The sequence below is a fragment of the Leptonychotes weddellii genome, chromosome 1 (assembly GCF_054177405.1).
Source record: "Leptonychotes weddellii isolate Sample4059 chromosome 1, ASM5417740v2, whole genome shotgun sequence".
In the NCBI taxonomy this organism is placed as follows: Eukaryota; Metazoa; Chordata; class Mammalia; order Carnivora; family Phocidae; genus Leptonychotes; species Leptonychotes weddellii.
Window position 1 is genome coordinate 184287618 of NC_138369.1, and position 27664 is coordinate 184315281.

At 46.8% G+C, this 27664-nt stretch overlaps 1 protein-coding gene across 5 annotated transcripts in view; it reads right to left on the reverse strand.

The window, feature by feature from the left end:
* RUNX1 (RUNX family transcription factor 1) overlaps positions 1-20594 on the reverse strand; it is a 248657-nt gene extending 228063 nt beyond the window's left edge. For 4 of the 5 annotated variants that reach the window (XM_081799730.1, XM_031032673.2, XM_081799726.1 and 1 more), the window contains exons 1-2: positions 20377-20594; positions 20143-20259 (exon numbers count right to left, since the gene is read on the reverse strand). In XM_081799730.1, the coding sequence (XP_081655856.1) occupies positions 20143-20200 (58 nt within the window). In that variant the 5' untranslated portion in view covers positions 20201-20259; positions 20377-20594. The remainder of the gene's footprint in view (positions 1-20142; positions 20260-20376) is intronic. The other variant, XM_081799715.1, reaches the window with a different exon arrangement.
* Positions 20595-27664: the final 7070 nt, after the last annotated feature.

Consider the following 27664-nt stretch of genomic DNA (forward strand, 5'->3'; position numbering starts at 1 on the left):
CCCTACACCCTGTAACTGATTACAGGGCTCCGTCTTTGCAAGAATCCGGAGACAGGCCCAACCGTGCAGGGGACAGGTTAGAGATTTAGGACAATGCTCCTCAAACTTGAATGTGTACACAAATCACCCCTTGGGACCTTTTGTGAAAATGCAGACTGATTCTTCAGGTCTGGGCTGGGACCTGAGTTCTGCACTTCTTCTTTTTTTTTTTTTTTTTTGTTAAAGATTTTATTTATTTATTCATGAGAGACAGAGAGAGAGAGAGAGAGGCAGAGGGAGAAGCAGGCTCCCAAGGAGCAGGAAGCCCGATGTGGGACTCGATCCCAGGACCCTGAGATCATGACCTGAGCCGAAGGCAGACGCTTAACCATCTGAGCCACCCAGGCGCCCCTGAGTTCTGCACTTCTACCGAGTTTCCAGGTGATGTTGATGCTGCTGGTCTGAAGCCCACATTTTGAATCATAGCAAGGCTTTGGGACATTACTGTCCGATCATTCTCCATAAATTTCTCTGTACAGGCTACCAGCCACAAGCAGAGGGTTCTGCATTAGAGTGGATCCTAATGGATGCCCTGCAAGTATTTCAGGCAAGCCGTATTTATTCCTGTGGTGGCTCTGGTTTAACACCAGCCACCTTGCTGGTGGAAAAGGAAATTCCTCTGCTCCAGAGGGGAAAAAAATTTGAATGAGTTAAGGGATTTTTAACATCCCAATTGAGAACACCTTCAGGGATTCAGGAGAGTCTAGGTTATGTTCTGAGCCCAAAGATGGTGGGGAAGGGGTGGGATGTGACAGATAAATAAAAACTCACCCAAAAAAACCCCAGGCAGTCAGGGTCTTCCTGGTGATGAAAACATTTGCATCTCATAGTTAAAATTCCCGCAAGTCCACAGCTTTTCCAGAAGCTGTCTAGTTTGGAGAAGCAGTGTAGAATTTGGAGCCCATATTTAAATATTCTAGACCTAACTGGATCTCACATGAACTTTAGAATGCTATGGCATACACTTTAAAATAAATGTTTTTGAGTCACATGTAATAAGCAGAAAGTATGATCTCAGATCTGAGAGACCAGACTAGAAAAATCCCTAAGAGGTGAGAAAAATCACGAGAAGTCTTGCCTTCTAGAATGAGTAAGTCCCTCCAGAGGAGGTGCTAGCTGTCAGATGTAGAAATAAGTTCTGCTAAATTTTGCCAAACCCTGAAATATCATGAAGATTCTATTTTGACTTCGTCAAAACCAGTCAAAGGCTTCCTGTTACCGAGTGTTTCTCAAAGTCCCGCAAGGTTACAAGGCTGTTAAAACGCAGATTCTTGGGCCTTTCATGGTCTCTCGGGAGGCTCCAGGAATCTGCATTTTAACAGACCCTGCAGGGGATTCTTCTGTACGGCCAAGTTTAGAACTCCCTGGATTGCAGGTTCAAGTCCAGCCTCCTCGCCTCAGCATTCGAAGATCTGGCTTCGATTTTGCTGCTCACTAGTGAACTGATGTGATCTCTTCATTGCCCATGAGCATCTCTTGAACCAGCTCGACTGGCCACTGCATTCATGTCATCTCCTCCGTCTTCCCCAGCCCTGGATAAAATGCCTTCTTCTCCTCGGGGCCCTCCTCAGATCACTGCTTCTTATTTAGCAGCCAGTCATTCATCTTCCTAGTTTGTGATGCTTCTTAAATCTGTGCTGTGCTATTCAATTACCGTGTTGTTCACTATTTCCCCTGCTTGGGCTTTGCCTCCTTTACTGGACAGTCAGCTCCTTGGGGGCCATTTCACGCCATATCATCTTTGTCTTCCAGGCCATGTTCTATAATACATGGTCATGCATGTATCAACCATTCAGTACCTTTGCTGATGGGTCATTGGTAACATGTGTGTTACAGAGTGTGATTAACCAGGCACACTGTGGCTCTGGGATCAGAAGAGGCTGGGAAGGGGAACGGGAGTGGTGGAGATAGGGTTGAGAACCCGGTTATATAGTCATGAAAGACACAGAGAGAGTGGGGAAAAGGGAGTGTGGACCCCCAGCTCATTTGCTTGCCCTATGAAGTGGGGGAGGGATTTCTTTTTGTTAAATATAGTTTCTACTCTACTCGAAATCCAGATGATCAAACCTATGAACCAAAGGATGGATGTTTGTTTTTCACACTCATCCCCCAGTGGTGGATCTCTTGAGTGTTCTCTCCCCACTGTCTCCCCGGCTCCAGCTGACTTCCCTCCTTCCTTTTTTGGCAGTTGGTGGTCAGCTCAACAGCCTACTCTAAGCTCAAGTTAGAGGAAATTTCATGCGTTACATATAACTAAACAGAACAAAAGTACTGTAGTGCATTAATGATTTAGCAATAAACACACCTCAGCTCTAATCCCGACATAGCTAGGATTATTGCTCCTGCAACCTTGGCTTTCTTTCCTAGCCTTTATAAATTCTAAATTCTTATTTTGTTATCTCTGAGCCTCCATGTTTTCACTTTCAAACTCAGCATCATAATATTGGCTCAGAAGGCATTGGGTGGCAGGTGGGATAATGTATGGGGACCACCTGGCAGCCTGGCACACAGTAGGTACCAGTGACCCATAATGCCCTGCCCCACAGTTCAAGTATACTTCCTGAAGGAATGCTTTCTGGTGTTCCAGGTTATTCCTTGCTTCAGGCACCTTCGCTGCATCTCAACCACATACCCACTGTTGCCCTCCAATTCTTAACTTCTCTCTTAAGGCAATCTTTGGCCTCAATAGGAATCCCTTCCTTTTTGCGTTTTAGGCACATCCCTGTTGGCCATCTGGTCACTGTCCTGACCGGTGTGGAGGTGCCCCCCAACTCTGCTCCTAGGACTCCAGCATTCTCCTTATCTTTTCTCTCCAGCCTGTGATCTGGTGTCTCTAAATGCTGTCTCTGGCCTTGTCTCTTTATGCTTGGTCCTCTTGTCTTCTTATCTGTCTTCTTCCTTTTCCTCTGATACTCTAAGTCCTTACTCTAGTCTTCACACCATCTGTTTGAGGTGATAGCTTCCTCCTCCATATAGTAAAGAGATTAGGATCCTCTTTTATAATATCAAGGTGCTTATAGGAGATACCAGACCGTGAAAGTCCTTGGGATCCCCAGATGACCTCTGTGACCATAATTTCTAAGACCCTTTCCATCTACCCTTCCACAGGTAGTTGTCTTCTGAAGACATGCCCAACTGCCTCCTCAATTCCAGGGGCAGGGGTTGCACTTTCCAGAAAGTAAAACACCAGGAAGGAATAAAGGGCAGAAATACATCTCTGCAACCATAACCCTGGTGATAATACAAGGTTGGATTTCTCAAGCTCGTCGCTCTTTTCGTAGCTGGGGAGGACTGTCTTGTGAGTTGTAAGGTGTGTGGTAGCATTTTTGCCTCAATCTGCTAGATGCCGGTATACTTCTCCTGTCCCCCCACCAGTTGTGACAACTGAGAATGTCTCTAGACATGGCCATATGTGCCCCAGGGGCAACAGTACCCCTTGCCTCTCATCTGCCCCCTCTAGTTAAGAACCACTGATTCAAGATCTCTGAAGGTGAAAAGCATGGTGAAGAAAATGGGAAAAGTAATGAGAAAAGACTAGTCTGGGAAGAAGTTCCTGATATATGGTCTAAATAAATGAAAAAGGGAACTGAATGAGCAGATCCATGGGAAAGGAAGCATAGGAACAAACCTTAAGGAAAAGAATGAAATGACAAATATAAGAAGGCATTTATTTGGACAAAGGATCCACTAAGGAACGTTCCCGAATGGAACAAAGAATGAGGCCCAGCCTTGACAGGATCCGTTCTAGCCGCAGACATGGCTGTGGGCAAAGTTGAGTGTGTCCACATGACTGGGGCCCAGGCCTGGCTGAGGGGGATTTAGCTGCAGATGGGCTTTGGGGGAATGGTCAGTGGTGGTCAGGAGTGCAAGATACGACAGTTGTTCAACAGATACTGATGATCTCCGAATGGAATTAGGAACACATGTATGCAACATCCACCTGCCCAACAGTTCACCAAAGAACATTTTCCCCTAAATTGAGAGGTATGGAGAAAGCGTGCCGGGTGCCCTGGGCTAGCGGCCCATGGGACAGTCTGTGTGTCCACTCAGCTCACTGAGACTTTACCGAGAAAGGCAAAACAGAGATCCTAAGGACAAATCTGCTGCACGTTACGTACCAAACCTCTTCTGGTTTTCCACTAGTTCTTTTTTTTGGACAGGATACGAATGGTTTAGCTTTCCCATAGAAAAGGTCTTTTTGAGTTGGTAACCGAAGAATAGAGGGCTTCTGCTGGATTTTGTTTGTTTGGTGTCTTAGAGATAACCCAATAGGAAATGGACTGGACCTCATTATCCGTCCTGTGATTAGGAACTCTCTTGGTCATAGACATTTATTTCTCCATATAGGTATTCAATTTAAAGCACAAGCCAGTCGGGGCACCTGTGTGGCACAGTCTGTTAAGCTTCTGACTCTGTTTTGTTCAGGTCATGATCTCAGGTTGTAATCTCAGGGTCGTAGGATCAAGCCCCGCAGCGAGCTCCATGCTCAGCACAGAGTCTGCTTAAGATTCTTTCTCCCTCTCCTTCTGCCCCCCCTCCCCGCTCTCTCTCTCTTTCTCTACCTCTCTAAAATAAATAAATAAATAAATCAATCGTTTAAAAAATAAAGCACTTTCTCACATGCTTCTCCTTGCCTACTTGCTCAGCTTCCCACAATGGACACCCACCAGACTTTCCAACCCAACACCCTTTGGACAGAGGTGGAACCAGCCCCATGCTGCCTGCTTCTATTTACCCTAATATCCCCATATACTCTTTCCTATCCTTAGCTAATTATAGGAGTTAAGGGGGGAACCAACTCTGAGTAGAGGTCTTAATTTCTTGCTCCCTGCTGTGGTTGTGTGGCTGGAGAGACTACTGCGGCCTCTTCTGTTCATACCACTGGGGCTTCTACACCTCCGCAGTAAGCACAAGGCTGATGGATTTATCCATCTATCTGTTTACCTGCCTATCCATGCATCTATGCATCCATCCATTCATCCAAACATAGTTTCAGAAATGCCAAAGCATATTCAATTTCACTTTTCTATGTATAATTTTCAAATCCTCTTTGGGAAAATACTTCTTCTGCACAACTGTAATTCCTCCCATAATTTCTGGTAGCAGAGTTATTAAAGCCAGCCAATGGCCCCATTGTTCAGTGCAAGGAAGTCATTGTGCAAGTTGTAAGTCCTGGGACATGTGTCTGTGGAGAACGCTGAAGAACAGAGAAAAAGGCGTCCCCACATCCCCATCACACACTTGGATGGACACAGTCTACATTTGCTTCCTGAAGCCATGGGCTACCAGAGTAATGCAGTGATGGCTAAGACTTCTAAGATGCCCATAGGGATCTCATGCAACAGGGAGCATTCCAGTTCTAGCTATTATTTATTCAGTTCATATATGCAGTGCAGTACTTACCAAAATGTAATTGAAGGTTTTCTGTTTATAAATGTATTCTCCTAGAGACTTTGAGCTTTTTGAGAAATAATCTCATGTCTCCCTTTTTCCCTTTTTTCACAACCCCTGGCAAGGTGTAGGCACTAAATAAATGTTGGATAGATGGATGGATGGATGGATGGATGGATGGACCCTTGAAACTATCCTCACCTGGTCTTTTTTATTACCTTTCTTCTAGATATCAAGAGTCTTCATCAAAGACATGCTGACAAACCCAATATGGAAAAGGAAAGAAAATGATTTGTTCAAAATCAGGATTCAGAAGTGCAACCCAAGTACTTCAAATAGTTTTGAAACAGCAAAGAGCTCTTTTCTTGTCAATTCACCATCCTATTTCCCTTGATGTTTGTAATTAGAGGACAAGATCGTTCATTTTTAATTTATTCCAAAGGACACGAGTGCCCAGGTCATACCCTCTCTAGAAGACCATGTCTTAAGTATGCCCAGTTTAGTGGTTAAGCACTCAAGACCCCAAACCAGACAAGGGGGTAATCCAGCCATGCCTCTTCCCAGCCGTGTGAACTTGGATGAGTTGTGTGGCCACTCTGTGCTCCAGTCCCCTCTGTGTAAAACGAGGAGACTAACTGTCCCCACTGTATATGTGACAACAGTAATGAGAGTTCCTATTTGTAGGCACTTAACCCAGGGCCTAGTCCTTAAAAAATGCTACATAATAGTACTTGCTCAATAAAACTTGACGTTCCCATAATGCTCTCTCATCACTTCTTATGGGATGACTTCCTTCTCCTGAATTTTCATCATGGTGTATGCCAGCCCCAGCAGCCTGAAGGCATTGTTCCAGGAGTACCTAATTTTCTCTCCCTTGCCCTAGAAAAACTACTGAAGGCCAGGTTAACAGGCCTGACTTCTTCAAAAAGTAATCCCAGTCTACCAATTCTTTCTTGTTTGTCCTCAGCAGACTGGAATCTTGGGGGCCTATTATTTTCTGCTCTTAGTTACGGGGAATATGGCTGAGCGCCCTAATTTCAAGGCCCCTGCTGATGGACTGTCAGTTTTTATGGACCGCCTAAATCAGCCTTGGAAGGTGGGCGGAGAGGGGGTCACACCAGGTGGGATGGATACAAACATGTTAGAAAGGATCCGAATTATCACATCTTTTTATTTCCTCCGACCCATAAGTAAATGGGGAGCAACACTGGTGCTTTGGTTCCCAAGGTTTCTCTGGAGCAGTGGTTCTCAAACAGGGGTGATTTCATCTCTCAGAGGACACTTGGCAATGTCTGGAGACATTTTCAGGGGGGTCACAACTGGGGGAGATGGGGTCACTGGCATCGAGTGGGTGCAGGCCAGGGGATGCTGCTCTACGTCCTACAACACACAAGGCGCTTTTCCTTAACAAAGAATGGTCTGATCCCCAGAGTCAACAGTGGTGAGGTTGAGCGACTCAGCACAGAATTAATGGAAGGCAAATTCTCAGCGCGCCTCATGCCTTTCCCTTACAATGTCAGCACTGAAGGGAGCCTGGAGGTGGGGCTCCTCCCTCTCATCCTCCTGCTCCAGAACCTATCAGGGGCCCCACAGAAAGAGTGGTCCAGGCTCATCTACGGCAATGGGCACCAAGGGCCCTTCTCTGCCTTCTACTCCTTCAGGCCACATGGTCTTTATTGGAACATGGAAGGGACAGATGAGGCTGTTTGAAATGATACCAGCTTCTTCTGTTTGAATTATGTGCTCAAGCCTAACCTGACTTCGCCGACGTGGACAGCTTGGGCCTCAGAGGGGGGCCACTGTGTGCCTGGGGGCCAGGATTCCCCAGCAAGAACCAGAGCCTGGCTGAAGGTCAAGTGGAGATCACGGAGGGAAGACGGGGGAGGAGGAGGGGGGAAGGGAAGTGGGGCCGGGGCGGGCCAGGCCCTGAGATGTGTGCAGATGGCCCTAAATAAGCATGCAGGAGCATTTTCTGAGTCATAAGAATTCCCAAAATATAATCTCTAGTGTACACCATGGAGTTTTTATGTCCCTGTCAATTGCACACTCTGCATAAGGAAAGCCAACTCGTTTGAGGTAATACAGAATCACCTTTCTAAAGGAGATTTATTAGTTTACTATTATTATTTTTTTTATTGTGGAGAATAATTAGCTTGAGCACCTTTTAATTTGTTCCCATTAAGATGTTTGCATAGCAGCAATTAGAGCCTGGCGGGCTCCCTGCATTCTCCGTGAGCAGGGGCCTCTCGCCATCTGTGAGCAGGCTTTGGGGGGAAATGTAATTAATTCTTGCACCCTTTGCCACGTGGAGCCCAAGGAAAAAGGGAAGGAACTTTCTGTGACTCTGTGGGACTGGTCGTAGAATAATCAGATGAGAAATGCCTTTTATACCAATAAGGTTAAAGAGAAAAAGAAAACCTCAAACCCACCTACTTGAAAACAGGATTTGTAGTGATGTCAGAGGACTTTTGAAATTGATAAATGTTTCTGCCAAAGGACGGAGAGACTGTTCTCAAAGACTCACCAGGGAGTGGGTCTCTTGTTCTGCAACTGGCCCCTGGTGGTGTAGACGGTCCTGTTTACAGGAGGGACTGAGGCCACTTCTTGCTGTCAGAGGTGAATCAACTGCTTCCGGGTCGAATTTTTATCTCAACTGTAGGAATAATTGGCTACAAGTGTTTGCTGGGACCTTCACTGAAAACCCTGGCCAGGCTCAGGGTCATGGCATTGCAGGCTCTGGGGGGCTTCCCGGAGGATGAATTCAGGAATGAGGCCCCTGATGACCAGCCAGATCATTCTGTGGGCTCTTCTGTACCTGGTCCCTGGACATGGACCAGGATGGGGCAAGAAAGGCGCCTGGGACACCAATTTAAGGTGGTGCCATCTCTCAGAGTCATGCCAGCGTGCAGGGCCAGCCTTCCCTGATCCCGAGGGTGAGCACCTCCTTAAGACTTTTTGGAAAGTGCCTCGTTGCCTCAGGAGAGGGTCACCCCTGCTGGATTCCCAGACTGATAGATTAAGACAACTGGCTGGGAAGAAAGACTTAGTGGTGGCTTCTCTCCCTATGTACACCAGCACTTCACTATCGTCTTGGGAACAGGTTATTCCGGCTCACCCTCTGGTTTGAGCACCGCTGGCTTAGAGAAGTGTCTCTTGTGGACTGCCCTGGAGCCACGTGAACGGCTCCCTTGGGGGCGGCTCTGATGGGGAGGGGCCGGGAGGGTAAAAGGAGTGGGTGAGGGCCGCACTGACGCTGATGGGAGGGACCCCCGGCCACTGACTGTGTCCAGTGTCATGTAAGCAGTCCTGGATCGTGGATGATGCCCCCAGCTAAAAGCCACCTGAGGTTCAACCTCCTTTCACCCCCAACACACACAGCATCACCTGCTGCCCAGGGGCCCCGACCAGTCTCTAACACATCACCTGTCAAACCAAGAGAATGGTGACCTCCCTACGGACAGACTGTGGGCTTTGCAGTGAATGGGTATCTGGCTCTCCTATTTACTAGCAGCCTCACCTCAAGCAGGTTACCTAACTTCTGCATGCCACAGTTCCCTCAGTAAAACCGGATTAGAAACAAGAACTCCTTCTCCTAGGTTTATGCGAAGGATTTGATGAGGTAACACAAGAAAATGCTTGGCGCCATGCCGTGCATTATGCTCAATAAATACTAGCTTTACTCTGATCAGTTTAACACTGGTGAGCTCAGCCATCTGCCAAGAAATGCTACCGATCATTTCTGTGCTGCTCCATGGTGAGAGAAGTAGACCCAATTGTTCATCCCAGCACGTGCCTAGCTCTTGGCACAGCCGCAGGGCCATGTTCTGGGCTTAGCAGAGGTTACTTTCCTGCCCTAGTCTCTGTCCTGTACACCTTCTGTGGCATTTCTCAGAGTCACACTTTTTACTTACTGACTTCTTCTATGTATCCACCGCTTCATCCATTTTATCTCAAATCCTCTTGCCAACCATGCAAAGTAGGGACCATTGTACCCACTTCACAGATGAGAAACCTGGGCTTTGCAGGTTTGGGGAAATGGCTTCAATTTACACAGGTGGTAAGTGCTGGTGACAGGGTAGAAACCAACCCCCTGACCCCAACCCCCTGGGCTCCCTGCCCTCCCCCCCCCTCCCCCCAGCCATGACCCACACCCTCTGGTCAGGCCTGTCTTTCTGGTCTCCCTATCAAAGACAGCTCATAGAAAAGGACCTGATGGTTAAGCACACAGGGTTCCTTCTGGAGTGAAGTTTATGGGGAAACATCAATTGAAGCTTCTAGGTGAAGGTTTGCTTGTAGAAGCTGAGTCCTGGTTAGCAAGATAAGAAATTCGCAGGTATCTGGAAACTTTCTTTGTCAAATTGAGGTATTCTTGTGGGGGAGGAGGGGAGAAAAAGCATCACAACTTGCACTTTCAGGTGTCTCTTATTTCAATTTCTGTTTTTAGGATGTGTTTTATGATGTACATGCCATAATTACACCAGTATAGTAGAGTAAGCCTGTCATTTATAAGTAAAAAACTATGCCTAGGTTTTGAGGCATGCTAATTAAGTTTTATTTGTATGTCACATGATCAAAAGAGTTTGGAAACGACTCTTGACTATCAGAAGTTCCTGTTCCCCTACAAAAAGCTTTGTCCAATTCAGTACATCATGGGGAGAAATCCCAGTGGGTTCTCTAAGGTATGCAGATTTTTAATGCTAGCCTCTGTGAGTGTTCATGTGCGCACACGTGCGCGTGTGTGTATGTGTGTGTGTGTGAGAGAGAGAGAGAGAGAGAGAGAAAGCTGGAGAGAGGAAAAGTATTTTTCTTGAGAGAGGCTACTGGAGAGTCTAAGTGCTTTGAATCAGGAGTGTTGTGAGGACATATATCCTTGATGGAGTTGTAGCCTGGGTTCAAATCTTGTGGGAAGACAGCATTCTCCCACTTCCAGGGGTTCTTTTTGGCAGCCCAGGCCCAAGCCATCTTTCACCCCGCTGGGTGAATATGCGCACTTGCAGTTCCTCTGATAATTCAGATTTCACCAGAGACACTCATTCAAACCAACCTGGTTAACCCTAAAATTGCTTAAGGGGGTGGCGGGTATGTGGTGGGTAGCTTAGCTAAGGCATTGATGGGTTTATTGGGTAAAAGAGAACATCCAGACCACAGGGTGGGTGAGAACATCCAAATCACACCAGGGTGGGCAGAGGAGACTCTTTTGACGGCAGCTTCATGCCTAATGTGCTCCTAAGCTGCGGGCTCCATATAAATGGCTCTGCTTAAAGTTTCCCCACAATGAAAGGGATTTAGCCTGTAAATGCTGATCAATGAAAAGAGCAATTAAGGAGGATTAAGAGAGGTGTCTGCTAATCATGGAGACTCCCAGGTGGAATCTGCTACCTATGTATGTCCAGTGTCTGCAAAACGCTAGGGGACAGGAGCCCAGCAGATCCAGCTCCTGGTTCTAACTCAGGTGCTGACCAGCTGTGACACCTTGGAAAAGCGAATGTCTCTGGGGCCCTAGGGCTGAGTGATGTCTAAGATCACTCCAGCCCAAATATACATTATATATTATGTGTTACATGTTACATACTATGTATCATATGTAATACATACAGTTGTATTTAGAGAGTTATACAGTTAGTTAGTTTCAAATGCCAACTGAAACTATATAGAACTATCTCTACAGAACTACACACACACACACATAACCTAGAAAGCATTATACAGGACCCTGTCTCATAGTTTATTTGTTATTTAAACAGATTCACCCACCTCTCTGATACAATGATCTCTTTGTTTTGAACACAACCCAGAGAGAAGTGGGAAGTGTAATGGAGGCATGGATTCTTTTTTTTTTTAATATGAAGCGATGATGTAGGATGATTGACAGCTGAACAGAATTTCCATTGTTGTCATTTGTACATCTTTGCATGACCCCACCCCCTTCACAGTCCTAGTATTTGTTTAAGGTTGCTTAATAATTGCCCCTCTGCTCTAGAACTTTGGGAGTAATAGCCATTCTGATCTTTATAAACACACAGTATGTTCAATAATAATGCTGTTGGAGCTTGAGTTTCTGTTCACACCTGCCAGGGCCAATGCGATGTCATTTTCCCCCATTCCTGCCACATTATGTACACCAGCCTGTAAAGGGCTGGGACGGGACAGAAGACTCCTGAAGCATAGAGCTATTTTTCCTTCCTCACAGGTCCTCCAGACCCTTGGATGGGTTTTATGCATATATGCAGTTTCAGATTTTTACAGATTATGCCCTTGCAAAGTGGGTGAGTGTCAGGTCCAGCTGTGACTGCCGGGAGGGGGAGGGGCCGTGGTGTGAAATGAGGGGCTTGGTGCACATAGTTCAAAGGGCAGCAGAAGCTATGTGATAAAGGGCAGCAAACTGCGGTTTGCGCTAAAACTGCTCCCGGAAAAAAAAAGGCCCCCAAACCAATGTATTTCAGTTTATCTCCACTCCCTTTCACACATTTTGAGGCTAACATAAAAAATAACCATTGAAGGATATGCATGCTAAAATTTTTTGCATAGCAAAAGGAAATCGCTTCTACTTTGAGCAATGCAAGAGCAGCTCTGGCAACCTGTTTGGCCTCCCCGAGAAGGCTCGCCCCAGGGTGGCCGCGACCACAGAGTATCATGCAGTATGTTCAGGATTATAAGTGACTCGTCTGCTCTTTTAAACCCACCCCTATCTGGCAAACTGACCACTGCAGTAGTTTCTAGCCATTTCTTTAAGATCTAATCATGAAAAAGAATGTCTGAACGAACCATGAGAAACGATGGACTCTGAAAAACAAACTGAGGGTTCTAGAGGGGAGAGGGGTGGGAGGACGGGTTAGCCTGGTGATGGGTATTAAAGAGGGCACGTTCTGCATGGAGCACTGGGTGTTATACGCAAACAATGAATCATGGAACACTACATCAAAAACTAATGATGTGATGTATGGTAATTAACATAACAATAGAAAAACAAAACAAAACAAAAAGAATGTCTGAAATCCTATACATTTTCAGAAGAACTGAAGTGCTGCTCAGGACTAAGATAGCTCTCAAGGACAGGGAGAGACAGAGGTTTGCTTTTGGTGTTCCCAGGCTATGTCGATATATTGCCCATCTTATGATTTCATTCGCCATCAGAGATCAGAAAAGGTTCTTTTTAGGAGTCATGGTCTCTGCAGAGGACATCCCAAACACCAGGAGTAAAAGTTGGACAGTTAGCAAGGAAGGTAAAGTAGAAGCTTTGCAAAATGTCAGAGCCATGTAACTCTTGCTTTCAATGGACCAGGGTTCAAGATTTGGCAAGTCATGTCCTTGATTCAGAATCAGTTTAGCACGGGCTGCGAGTTGACACAAAGAAGCATCAGTTTTGAAATCAGCAGAACCGTTGGCCAACCTAACGAGCCAACTGGGATTTCTATTTTTGATGACCTTTTACATGTGGGTTCCCTAAACTGCTCATTGTTTAGAAGGAAGACCATGTGAAAAGATACATAAGGACCATGGGCCGGGAGGACACTGGCCCACACCAAATCAATGATTCTCTAAGTGCACACCTATCTTATAGCACAACAAGATGAAAGATTTACATTCTTTCTTATTTCAGGGAAAAACTGAATAAAGAATTTTTTTTTTTTTTTTGTCTTAGGGAGGCATTGACTTGCAGGGAGATAGCTTGGCATCCCGACTGAGGAAGTAGACAGGGCCCGCCATTACGAAGCAGAAATAATCTATCACTTGCAGAAATACAAGGTGTGAATAAATGCTCTATCTCCTAGATAGAGGGCTATTATCTGCTGTCATATTTCCATCAAAGATAAACATATCTTGCAGTAGAGTTAAGGATGACAACTTAAAAAGAAAAAAAAGTTCCACTCAAGAAATTCCATAGAAAAGAATTCTCTTAAAAAAAAAAAAAAAGTTGTGGGGGATTGGACCGTGGGGTTTTGAGAATGCAGAAGAGCGAGGGCCAGGGAAAAGCGAACTATTTCCAGTTACTGACCGATACGTCAGCCCCAAGGCCAGGTGGGGTGGCTCTTGGACAAGCAACACACCCGTGGGCTGAGGCTGTCTGCATTTCTTCTCTCACAAGAGAGGCAAGTGTGATTCTGCCTTCCACAAAGAACATAGGCGCGACCTTGACTCCATGTAACTAGCTCCCGGCCCCGCCGCATCCCATCTCCTGCCTCTTTTGCTGTCAGTAAACCAAGAATAAACATCACCTTGCCCCAGCCTCAGCTTGCATCCACAACTTAAAGAGTTCGGGGTTTCTCTATGTGTATTTTCAAAGCACTGTTGACAAGGAAAGTGTTGGGACAGATGTGACGGGATGTCATCGGGAAGCAGTCCAGGAACCGTTTTTGCTGTCATAGGAGATGCTGCACAGGGGTCCAGCTACCTTCCCCTCTGCTTTCCTCTGCTCTTAGGGCAGGACAAAGAGGACTCCTCTGCCCCAGGCACCTTCCAGCCAGAGGCCTTGTGACATGGGTCTGGCCTACAAGATCTATAAGGGGAAGTTTGCAGAGACGGGCTTCCTTTCCTGAAGCAAAAGACAGCCTCATGAGGGAAGGGATTGAGGCCTCACATCTCCTTCCTGCCTGGACAGATCTGAGGTTCAGGCCAAAACACAGGAGCATCCTGGCCCCACCAAACCAGCCGTGGGGTCGTACTCCTGGACGGCCTGCCGCAGGACACAGGCCAGTACCCGGCTGCTCATGCCACTGGAGGCAGAGTGTCCTAACAGAATTCTCACTGATAAACCCCAGCAGGAGCTTTACACTTTTTTATGTCACTGTGGTAAAATGCATCCTTGCAATCATATTTTGGATCCATGGTTTATTTCTCTATCTTAGCTCCTCTCTCCCTTATGGGGCATCATTTCGTGTTGTCGGGAGACTAGAGGGGGAGAAGAAGGGAGAGCGAGAGATTCACAAAGCTAAGAGAGCATGAGAGTGTGTCTCTCTGACAACGGCGGGGGTGGGGAGGCGGCAAGCCAGAAGAGTGACCAAGCAGACTTTTCCAGCATGCCAAAGGTTACTTGAGGCTTTTGAGTTCTGTTTTGTGTACCAGGAACCACCCATAATTCTCCTAAAGCACTCCCTGATTATGTTCAGGGCCTGCAAAACTCTTAAAGGAAATGCTCCCTTTCCACCACTCTGGGCCATCACAGCTATGACATTTTTTGGCAGGGAAGAGACACGCCAAGGAAGACACGTGGCCGAAGGCTTATTTTACTCAGCAAAAAGGCTAACGCCGGGGATTGGTGGCACGGAGGAGGAGGGACCAGAATTGCTAGGAACGTGTTTTGCAGATTATAATACCTGTTCAGGTGCCAGAGCAGCTTCTGGAGAATTCTCTAAAGAGTAGGAATTAGAGAGAAGATTTTTTTTGAGCCAATGTGGGAAGATGCTTTGCGTGTGTGAAATGGTAGGATGACCGTTTCCTATCTGGAAGTAAAATAATAATAATAAGAAGAAGACCCTTCATGTTGCGAAGCTAAGAACATGTGTATGTGCTCCATGGTGGCTCTCTGATGCGTTCGAAGATTTCAGACAGGAGCTCTGTACCTCGGAGGCAAGCACGTAGAATATCACCAGCCCCTTTTGTAGAACTCGAATGAGACTCAGAGACATTTAATGACTCATCTAGGTCACTAGGAAGCTACCTGAGAAACTGAAAATGAGCTCGAGCTTCCTGTGCAGGCCCCAGCTCCCTCCCCCAACCAGAGGGGCAGCCCGGGCATCTGCTTTTCTGGGCTTTGATAAAGTACATGATCAGAAATGTCATGAAAGGTACGGAAATAGGCAGCCTCTCAGAAGCCTGAAGGACTTGTGTGTGGTCCTAGGGCGAAAGGGCTTTTTCACTAAGAAGGACCTGAAGGAAAAGAAAGCTGCACCAGGACTCTCAAGGAGGAGAAACATCGCTCAAGATTGATGTTGCAACACATCCCAATTGGCCTAGATACTTAAAAGCTACGCTTGTTCAGTTGAATTGTATAAAGGGCCCAGGCTCTTCTTTGGTCCTCTTTGTAGGTACTTTTGAGTAAAGCAAGGGTGACATGCTGGTAAAAAAAAAAAGCCATCAGGCTGACTTACTTAGCACCTCCCATGCTCCACAGGGGTTCCTGCCGCTTGACCTTTGCCCACGCTGTACCCCGCACCTAGACCACCCTTCCCTCGCCTCAGGGTTCCCACCCTCCACCCTTTCCTCAACTCCTGCATCACCTCCTCCAGGGAGCCTCCCATAGTGTCCTCCGGGATGCCGAGACCTCTCCTTTCCCAGAGTGTCATCTGAGATAATGTGGATAGCCAAGGCTAATATCTCCGGCCCATTTCTGTGATTGTGCTAAGCACTGGACATAGGTTACTTAATTCAGGCCACACAGAGACTGTCACAAGAGGTACCACTGTCCACGTTTTATAGACTAGGAAACTGAGGCTCACTAGAGAAGCTGCTTGGCTAAAGTCAGAAAACTGGAAAAGTGAAGTCCATCATCATTGGGCAGTCCATGCACGCACCTTTTTTCTCAGCCCTCTCCCTGCTTCCAGTGCTCCTTGTTCTAAACCCCTGGGCTCTCTCCTCTACACGGAGCCCAGCCAAGCCCTGGTTGCTCTGAAAGTATCTGTGTGTGGCGGCCTTGGAACCTTCCTCTGCCCCACATCAAACCCAACCTTGCTTTCTCAGTAATGGGGCAGGTCCTTTCTGAGCACACATTTCAGGTCTATTTCAAGGGAACAAAGGACTCTCCCAGCTACTAATTTCAATCCAAAAGCTCTCAAAGGCTTCTTGCTGTTTAGCTCCCACATCAGCAGCCCTTTCTGCAGATGCTTCTGTTACTGGTTGCTCACTAGGCCTGCACTTGGTGTGAGCAGGTGTGGGGCCTCTGGTGGCCCGCCATTCCCCACCCCTCCACCCACCCGCGCTGTGTCTTGGAAGGATCTGAAATACGGGACAACCCTGCTGGAGGGAGCAGAACCAAGGCATGGCTCCTTTTGGGGACAGCTCTCTGCTCTTTTAAAGCTTAAACATTTCAGAATTGCTTTGTCATTTTCAAAGGTTTGTTAGCGTGCAAAGCAAAGACACGGCAAAGGGTATGATTATGAGTTTAAATGGATTTTTAGCACCTTTTTTTTTTTCTCAGTTTCAAAATGTGTGGACAGTTTCAAGATGCGACGCTCCATTTTGTACAGAGGGGGCCAGGGTCTGATTCTTCAGCATCCGGGAGAGCACCCAAGGAAGAGCACAGTTTCTTTGTGAGCCAGAGGGAGTCAGATCTGCTAAGACGCATGTCGTGGGCTGAACCACGTCCCCTCCAAAATTCCTATGTTGAAGTCCTAACTCCTAGCACCTCAGAATGTGACTGTATTTGGAGATGGGCTTTTTACAAAGGTGATGGCTGTTAAAATGAGATCATGAGGGGCAGGCCCTCATGCCATGTGTCTGGTGTCCTTAAAGGAGGGGACACTGGGACACAGACATGCCCGGAGGAAGACCACATGAAGACACAGGGAGAAGCCCGCCCCCCACAAGCCAAGGAGAGAGGCTCAGAAGAAACCAATCCTCCCAACACCTTGAAGCCTTTAACAAATAAAGCTCCACCAGGATTATCCATGAGACTTCTGGCCTCCAGCATCAGGAGACCAGGCATTTCTGATGTTGAAGCCACCCGGTCTGGGGTACTTTGTTACGGTGGCCCTAGAAAAACCACACCGATTTCACACATTGCAAACTACGGATACCCAGTTTAATCTATGGCTCTCTGTGATCTGGACTCTTCCTTCGGTTGAGCCAGAAGTGATGCTTACAGTGGAGCGCACCTTATACATTTGGGCTCGATTCTGCCATTCCCTTTGAAAGCCACCTCCAAGAAGACAGTAGTGAGTCAGCCTCGCTGAGATTTCTACCTGTGGTTCTAGGAACTAAGAGGCATATTAGCATTCAGGCTTTGCATAGACCACTAAGCCACTTCTAAGAATGAGGCTACCTGAGGGATTTTGCAAAAGTACGTCTGTGCCACCGCTTTTCCTTTCCACACCTACCACCGCGCTTCGGGCCGGCACCTCGCACCTCATGAGAGGATGCACATCAGGGTTGTGCAAGAAAGTCGTGTCGCCAACCACGCGTGTTCATGCCAGGCAATTTTAATCACGTCTTACCTCGTCCCCGAGGCAAACGAAGCGAGCGCTTGGCACGGTGTGGTGGGAAGAGCGTGGCGCTCTCTGTGGTAGACCACAGTCACTTTGCATGCCCTCTTTCAGACCCTTGCTTGCCTCTCACTGACTAGGGAACCGGGCTGCGCTTGGTCCCCCAGCTCTCTCTGTCCCGGCCACGTTTCACATGCGTACCTCGCCCAAAATGAGTTATGGGTTTCCTTCTGTGAGGATTGCACGGACTGATAAAGTACCATCCCAGGAAGAAAACAAGACGCCGTTTCCCCCTCTAGGTCCTAGCTGCAGCTGGGGAGGGAACACTCGCCATAAATTATACAAAGCACGAAGTGACCAGGGGGCTGAGCACTGCTACAGGCCGGTCTACGGGAATAGGGTTAAAACTCTGAGAGGGTGGTGACCAGATGGCACCAGGAACAATGACATTTTGCCACCTGTCTGGCGCCACGGATTGGGGATGGCTAATCCGGACAGTGTCAACCCTCACCTTGGTGGGTCACCTTGATAAAATTAACTGGGGAAACTGCCAAGATTTCACTTGAAATGCAATCTCCATATGATATTATTAAGGTAGAGATCATAAAAGCCCCAAGTTCCTTTTCCTGAGACCAAGGCGTGAACAAGGCCTTTTTCCATGAGGCCTTCTGAGACTTGATTCGGGTGTCAGGGCTGTCTCCACACCGCTCCCCTGAAAGCGACCTGCCCCTTGTTCCTAACCTGGGGCGGCCCAGTGACCTCCATGAGCACAGACACTGTGGCTCTGTGTCAGGCCTCGTTCTGTTTCCTGGCATTTGAGCAGGTCCCCGTGTCCCTTCACTGTCCCTGCTGTCCGGCCAGTAATGAGCGCTTCGAAGGCAGCCCCGCACAGTGCACAAAATCCCATCTATTGCCCGGTGGAATATTTTCCAGCTTCCTGAGTGGATAAACTAGGAAACAATAATGGCCTGGAGGGTATTGAAAGTGGAACAAAGTCAGGAAGATCTTTCTGTCTGTTATTCTGCGACTATTGCTTCCTTTGCTTGTCCCTGGCCTGGAGGAAATGCAGCCGGGAGCCATCCACAGCTTCTCACCAGCGGCCGGTCTCTCTGCCTCGGGAGCCCGGCGCTGCGGCAGGGACAGTGACTCACGCACATCGCATGATTCAACTTCACTAAAATGTCCTCAGCAGCCAGGAAAGACTTGCAAACCCTCTAATTTGAAGCTTTGAATCAGTTAATGACTTGCTCTCTTCCCCTCCTCCTGAAGTCCTCCCCCCGACCCTCAACATGCGCGCACGCACACACACACACACACACACACAGCTTTGTCAAGTTTTTAAATTTCAGGGACCCGGAAACACGGAGGCTCTGCGGCAGTCATAATAGTATTGTTGTGACAAAGTGTCTGGCAGTGCTGTGCATTCCCCTGCTCATTTGGCTGTATGAATAAATAATGAGTCACAGATACTATCTGGGTGCGCGCGCGAGAGGCTGTAGCCAGAAAATTAATTACTCCCCTGTCCCGTCCCACTCCACGCGGGCTCTGCCAAACCATGCAGCCACATTTCGCAGGCGTTGGTCAGAGTGCGTGCCCCGACACACGGCCATGCCTTCGTGACATTTTTATGTTATTATTTTTGTTTGTTTAAGCACGGCCCTCTTTCCTCACCACAGATACACAAAAGGACATGCACACACACACTCACACCCTCCCAGCCGTACCTCCGACTACAGCTTTGCACATTTTTCAAGAGGCCGCTTGCAAAACTGCAGACAGGTTTTCCACACTGGCTGTTCCTATTAAATGGAAGCGCACAATCTAATGACCCAGAGCCGCGACACTTGGCTTAGGAAATTTCTTCATTGCTCTTTGCGAGAGAGACCTCTGTACAGGACAACTTGCTTTTTTTTTTTTTTTTTTTTTCCTGCCCTGAAAGACGTTAGCTGTCTCTGTGCACAGCGAGGCCCCATCCTGGTGGTTTTTAACCCAGACAAATCCGCCTGTCTCCTGTACTCTCTGCCTTTAGGGGACAACCGAGCTGCCTGTCGCTTTGCCCCTGAAGTCCCCAGGCAGGTCTAACGTGTGTCTGGGCGCCCGGCCTCCACCCCCACCCCGCACTGGCACCCGCCGTCCTGGGCGGCTGGGCATGTGCCCGCTAAAGCCCGGGGCCGGCTGCAGGGTGGGCTCCGTGGTGTGCTGAGCTCAAGACCCTCAGCCACAGTCCATGCAGGCAAGGGGCAGGAAAGAAAACCCGGGGAGCTTCTCGCCAGCTTTCTAATCTCTCCGACTTTAATCAGGAGCAGCCCAACTTACTTGCACTTGACAAAGTTCTCACACACCGACCGACCACTTCAACAGCTTAGCTAAGTATTTATTAAAACATTTCTGAAGAGCTGCCGTCTGATGAATAAGTAATCCAATAGCCTTGTAATCATACGCCTGGGTTTGAGTTCTTTCCACAAAACAGACGGGGAATCGGCCCGAGATACATGCACCCGGTTACAACAGGCTGCCATTTCGTTATCTGCAAAGCTGAGCAAAAGTAGGTATCAAAAGACCAGACTGTACTCACCTCTCATGAAGCACTGTGGGTATGAAGGAAATGACTCAAATATGCTGTCTGAAGCCATCGCTTCCTCCTGAAAATGCACCCTCTTCTGAAGGCGGGGGATTCAATGATTTCTTTCACCTTTGGAGTGAAAACCAAGAAAGGTCACTGTTGTCACCTCATGCCCCACCATGGCTCCCTGCATCTCCTTTTTCCCCCCATACCTCTGGGGCTCCCTGAGCCCTCTGAAAAATGTACCTTTGCGAAAACAAATATTCAAATTGTTCAAGATTAAAAAAAAAAAAAAAAGCGGCGTCTTGGCTGTGGGTTGGTGATGCTCACCACTCTGCGAAACCCTGTGGTTTGCAGTCAGTGTGATTCGTCCTGCTTGCTGACCACTATGCCGGGCGCAGTTTTCTGACTCTGCCAGCCTACCCAACTTGTGGTTCTGTGGTTGTTTATGAGGCCCAAAGAAGTTTTCACACAACCCAAATTACAAATTTAACTGTTCCCCTTTCCACAGCCCATCTTAATTGGTTCTTGCCAATCATGTGACTTAAGTGATGTCAATTATTTTTTTTTTTTACTTTCTGAGCAATGCCCTTCCTTCCCCCCACCTGCCCTCCCCCAGGCTGTGCAAGAAAATAGCCGAGGAGAGTTTGCAAGAGAGGGATGGTAGAGAAAGGTGACTCAGTCTCTTATTATATCGATGGTCTTTGCTGATTTAGGACAACTTGGGTCCTGTTGTTGTTATTTGTGGTTTTTGGAACTACTGATTATTTTGATAACAATTTCATTGCTGCTTATTCAATAGTAATTCAACTCTGGCATCAAGCTGCTGTTCAGCCAGGATGTGGATCCCATCCCTTAAGACGCTGGGCATCCGCTCAGGAGAATCCAGCCCTTGGTAAAGGCTGTAACAGCCTAAGTGAAACTATAAAAGGAAAAACAGAATAAAAGGAAATGTTTTGCGGAGTGTCTGACTCCTCAAAGGGTCTAGCAACTTGCTGATACTGTAAAGCCGAGAAAAAAGGGGAAGCATTTGAATTTTGTGATGAAAAGACTGCTATAATAAAAGCAAAATTATGCGGTTTTATCCCTCCTAAATGAACATCTTTTCAGTAAAGAGATGAAATCAGAGTTCTCTCTTATGCACACACTGAAATTAGGAGTCTAAAGGAAAACAAAGAAAAGAGACATACTGTATTTTGAGCCAAGGCAGTGGCTAACCCGAGACTGTTTATTTTTTGTTTTCACCTGTGGAAGTTCAGTGCCTTGCCTTTCTCTACTTCAATAGGCATTGACAAGCTAATTCAGACCTGTAGGTAAAGCTCAGTCTAGCTCTATGCTAACTACACTTTGAGTTCGGTAAGAAGACTTCACAGCAGATGGAGGAACCAGAGGGGATGCTTCTCTGGAGCAAGCCCCTTCTCATGCGACTGACCAAAGAATATCCCATAGCTCATCCTCTACCTTAGGAAGAAGACATGCCCGTTTGGAGGTGCTAAAAACAGGGTGATCTTGCACGTGGGCACACATACTTATTTCTCTTCCTTGCTTGTCGCTTTTAAGTGCTAACAAAGTTTTGTGCTTTGTGCAGTTCCAAGACAAAGAAAGATCTCCTTCCCTGATTTATTTCTTTATTAACTTTGCCATTCTCCACATACATCCTCCATGGCCCCCAGTACATACTACATTTCTTCTCTCTTTTTTTTTTTAAAAGATTTTATTTATTTGAGAGAGAGAATGAGATAGAGAGAGAGAGCATGAGAGGAGGGAGGGTCAGAGGGAGAAGCAGACTCCCTGCCGAGCGGGGAGCCCGATGCTGGACTCGATGCGGGACTCGATCCCGGGACTCCAGGATCATGACCTGAGCCGAAGGCAGTCACTTAACCGACTGAGCCACCCAGGCGCCCAGAAAAGACATGATTTTTACTTACTCCTGTTTTGACTAAGGCAGGAATTGAAACTCAAGAGCCTGCTGTCTCCCAGACTGGTGCGAGGTTAGCTTACCAAGTGTTGACACCTTATTAATATTTAAAAGAATAATAATGTATGTATTCCTTGTATGATATTTATTAATATCCAAACATGATGCATGTTTCCTGTTGCTTCTCAGTGCAAATCCCTTGTGGAAGATAATCAAGCCTATGTCCCCGTGCTCCCTGATAAACTCAAGTCTGGGTTTGACCCCACGTCAGTCTCTTTTCTGTCTTCTGTATGTACTATTCCCTGGAAGGGTCTTATGAGCTGAATGCCGTAACATGCAGCTGCCCCCTCAGAGCTGGCTCAGACTTATTAATGACTTAGCAATTCAAGTGGTGACACAGATAAATTCTGATATTTCATTTTAGAAACTCCCCAGATGCTTTCAGCCTTAGGTGTCCAGATGCTTGAGAGGAGGCTCTGGATGTGTCAGCGAACTGCCCGCATTCTTGGCTTGTCTTTGTGGGCCTCGCTAGAGACGAATATGTATCTCCCCCAGCAGAGTCTTCGTAGGACAGGTCAAGTTTAAAGATGACTCTAAGGCTGGGATTTGCCGAAGCCTCACCTTACGCCGTAATCGTCGGGGCCGGAGTTTCGACGAGGCACCAGGGGGCAGAGCTGAAGGCCTGCACCCCGGGCTGCTTTGCCTTCCTCCGGGTTATCTGCCATACCAACCACAGCAGAACCTTACAGCTTGGTGAGGCAACAGTTGGAGTTTTCTGGGCATCCTCCAAGTCATGACAATAAGCAAAGCCTCAGCTGGCCTCTAGTGAACTTGACCTTACCACGTCCCTAGGAGCCCAAGACGAAAAGACACATATGTCGTCAATGAGCTGCCTAGAGGAATACTCAATCTTATCTTAGCTGGAACTGTTGAGGATTCTTTAAGTTTGTGCATTGACCCACACCCTGTGACCTACTTCCTGCAAATGACTCAGACCCTGGGCTCCTGGCTTCGGAGTTGTACCCAAGCAGCTACAACTGACTGTGGCTTTGCCAAGTCATTGGATGGCAGTTTTCAACCTCACTCAAATTGGCTAAAGCTTCTACGTGCCACCACTGGGGGTGGGGGGGAATGCGCCCAGGTGTCGTTTTTAATGGTTCTATAAAAATACCACCAAAGGTGGAAAGATGCACGGTTGCATAACCCTGTAATTAATGTATAAACTGCTCTATGCAGTCCAACCCAATTAAAGCATTCTCTGTTAGGCTTTTGCATTACACGATACTGCACACTGTCTCTGAGCATGTTCATCGTAAAACAGGTTCTCTGACCAGAAAAGAGAGGCAAAGAAGGACCTCAAAAAAGGAGGTAGTCTAAAATTCCAAGAAGACAATGCTGCTCACTTATCTCTCTGTAGAACACATTTTCATTGTTTTCTCAATCTTTGTGATCCAACAGAGGTGTTATCCAGAAACTTCCGTGCCATGCTGACGATCACCTCGGTGATGCATTTGAAACTGAGACATGGACGTCAGAGCTTCATGGAATGAATATAACCTGCCCTTGGCAAATGAGGCAGGTTGAAATAACTGGAGGGCTCTGCAGGCCCCACTGTGACAGATCTTTCTTGGTCCCTCATGATGGCGTCCACAGCGGAGCATGGCTATCTTATGCACAAGTATCTCACTCTGCCTGGTAAAAATAGAATTCAGATTTAAGTCACCATAAGACTTTATGGTCTGGCCAGACAGGACTTTCAGGATTTATTTCTTAATTGTCCCTAGATGAAGAGATGTGTGGCTCTCTGGAGAAATAGGACTTTAAAGGAAAAAAAAAAAAAAGGCAGGTATTGAAACCCATCAATGAAACCTGTCAACCCATCCACTCAAAGCTGTCTAATGCCATGAAAAGCTGTTTAATGACCATTGTTTCCAATAGAAGAGCGTAGTAAACTGCTTCACTACTCCAAGGGTGGACAGCGTTGACATCCCCCTGGAACTTGGGAGGGCTCAGAATCTTGGGCTCTGTCCCAGACCTACTGAGCTAGAGTCTGCCATGTTGCCAGCCCCCCGAGTGATTCCTTCACACATCAGAGCTGGAGAGGCGTGGCCCTGAGGAAGCCCTGCACAGGTAGGGATTTGGTAAAGAATATGTGATAATCATTTTCTACAGGCTTCTGTTTTCCTTAGAGCTTTCTAAAATGTCTAATGTTTCTACCTTGTTGCCTTGGCACAATTTTGTAAACCCTGGATGTTTCTAAACAGCAGAAACCCACAAGAGGAGCAGCTCATGTCCTCCAAGAGAGAGTTTTCTCAGATTGTCACCCAGACCTCTCCTCTCAAGTGCTGGGTTTGGGTCAAGTTTACAGTTTGAGGTTTGACACACAGTGTAGGGAGGCTCCCGTGCGCTCCATCTATCAAGCTGGTGGCCACATGGATATAAACAGAAGGCTTTTTTTCCCCCTCCAGGGGCCTCAAACGCTGAGTTTGCACCTAGTTTGCATTTTGGAAACACATCAATCCTGTGAGTTCTTCCAGACACACACCACGTGTTCACGGGGCAGCGTTGCAGGTGGCCTCTGTTGTCCCCCATGGGCTGTCCTCCCCGCGGGAGACCTGCCTCTGCTCTCCAGCCCTTGCAGATGTCATGTCCTGTGTTTTGTTCTAAAAGGAGGGACCCAGGCTTACATTGTCCCTACTTGGATTGGCCTAACCAGAGTCCAGAGGACCCATTTACACAGGCATCCAGGAGTTTGGCTACCTCTTTCAAATGCATCTGGATCCTTTCAGGTCTGCCCTGGGCCAGGAATCTTGTTTGGAATGGTTTCTCCTTACAGAATTTTGGCTCTTCAGCTTTTGGTGCCATTTGAAACCAGGAGGGTAAAACTGGAAAACTTAAACAAACCCTCTTTGAATGTTAGAAATGTTCAGCATTCGAGGTTTGGTCAAATGACGGAAAACATTCTGGGTTGGTACTGAACTTTCCAGCCCGTTTCTCCAACCTTGAGGCTAATTTTAGCATGAGATTCAGGCAGGGAAAGCTAAAGGAAATGAAGCAACTAAAATTATTCTGAGTTGGAGAAGCCAGAATTTACATTGGTTAGATAGTGTAAGACTCAATAATTCAGTTAAGGTGGCAAATAATGAGTGTCCCCAATGTGAGCGAAGCACCTGGCTTCGGGGACTTTGGATTTTTCTTGTAATGGCTACTCATTTTCTTGGTAGTAGGCAAATTAACGAGCTTCCACATGACTCCTTACCAACTTAAGCATAACACTACCTTTTTCACTGGGGTGTTGTGAGGATCAGTAATTTTTGGACTATGCAAAGTGGTTTTGAATGGAATTAAAAGAGACCCACGGTTGATGCTTCAATATGGAAACGTGCAATAGGTGAATTTTAACACTTGGACTTGCCGGGTATCACAAACACATGACGTCAGGACCCTGTGTGAGAGGTCTGGGTAAGAACAAGTTGAAGATAGCCTATGTAGCTGATGTTGGGGGAATCTTTAGTGTTCATCACTTAATTTTCAAATTAAATGTTCCTTTGGAAGAGTATTATTCAGCCCTACCGATGCAAACTGCAGATTCTTACAGAACCTCAAAATGTCAAAATTAAAAGAAAACATCAACGGTCCTGAGAAAATAAAATATTGCACTTAGAACTGTGGGTGTGTATTTTAATTTCCTCTTCTTTAAATTCCTTTCCCTGCCTTTGCCAGTTCAGCAGCTGGCTGGATTTCTGGATGGAGACCAGGAAGGAAGATCTTGCCCACGTTCTGGTTCTGATTTCATCTTCTTCACAAGTTTTCAGTTTATTCAAAGCAGAGAGAAGAAACAGATACACACCACTACAACCCTATTATAGCTATCAGAGCAGTCCCTCAGCCTCTGGGGCAAGTCACGTAACATCCTTACCGGGACTCGGAATATATTGGCGATATACATACACATACATTTAATTGAAGATACTGTTTCCCACACAGGACTTATATCTGAGACGACATTCTTTCCAGGATATGAAAATTTGCAGGAATGGCAACGTTAGTGGAACTAAAGGATTCCTGTGGGAGTAAGATGGGGGGAGTTCATTTAGGTTTCTGTCATCAGAGGACAGTGGTCTTGGCTTGCAGGACACGTGAGAGTTTGTCAGCCTTTGATTATTACAGAAGTATTCATCTTAGTTTGTTTCCCTGTGCTTTTTAAAATTTTACCATCACCCATTGACAATTCTCAGATTTATATGGAAAATGGAGGCTCAAGGACATGAGTTTCTGCCCATGTGGGCCACATGGTCTGAACTGGGACTCGGGAATTTCCTCATACTCAGAGTGGTTGTTCAACAGACATTAGGGGGTTTCAGAAAATCAACCTCATGAATGTTGACAAGCCTGAAATTGTCTCTTAGATCTCTATGAATATCCTTGTCAATGAAAAGATGTTCAGGAAACATACACTTCACCAAATTTTGTAGGTGACCTTTAACCTCTTCCTTTAGTGCCCTTGTCTTTAAACAGAAATCCGTCACTCCCCTTTTGACTGGTGTTAATTGTCAATTTCTCCTCCTTTTAAAATCACAACAGTTCCATGATCAGGGGCCTCCTTTCTCTACCCCTCCCTTCTTGGTGATGGTCAGAGCCATTTACATATGTATGAATGTATTTAGCTTTAACTTCCCTGCAAAACTCAGGCCTAAGAGCCTTCTTCTTCGGGCCCCTAACTATATGAATCTACATCTGGGTTTCTACCACTCCCTGGTAGGGCTCATGAATTTTCTCTATACCCCATGTACAAATGCCTCTCAAGGATGCTCTACATCGCAGCGATTTTGTTTTTCTTGAATTCTGTTATCATGACATGAATTCGCCTGTCTTAGTCTTTGGCAGAATTAGCCAATCCCACCTTTATCCCTACATTTCTTGTCTCTTCTAATGTTTTTCCCCTAGGCTTTACTAAATATCAGGAATACCTCACTTTCTCTGCAACTACTTACCTCACTGAGTATTTATTTTCTAATCTTGGGCTAGGCAGACCTGGTCCTGCTCAGAAAAAGGCTCACAATGTTATGAACCATTCATATAAAAAATGAAAAGTTGATATCGAAATGACAAGTATGGCCAGGGTTGGGACTGGGGAGAGAGGGGTGAGACTCCCAGGATACACAATTTAGGGAACCATGGACCATCAGTGTCGACCCTGAACTTGGGCGACCCTAAGAGTGAGTGCTTTCTTAAATTTTGTACCCTATGTGCCTTACTTGCCTCACCATACTACCGACCCTCCATATGGCTCACAAAACTGAACAGAGACCATGGGCTGGGCAGAGGGTGGGGTCTGAGTCAGGAAGAAAGTATGTGGCTGGAAATCCTGTAGCACATGGAATAGTGGAGTCCTGAGCCGGGCCTTGGCGGTAGGCATGTGCATTTTTGGTAGATAAAAAGGACAGGGAGAGCAGTGAAGATAGGCAGAGCTCTGAGGCCAAGGGCAGATCAGAAATAAGCTTTGTCTGCTTGGGCGCTAGTGAGGAGTCCAGTGTGGCTGCCATACTTCAGCAATGAGGTAACAAGCATCCTGACAAGGATACGGGCAGTGGGAATGGAGGGCAATGGGACGGT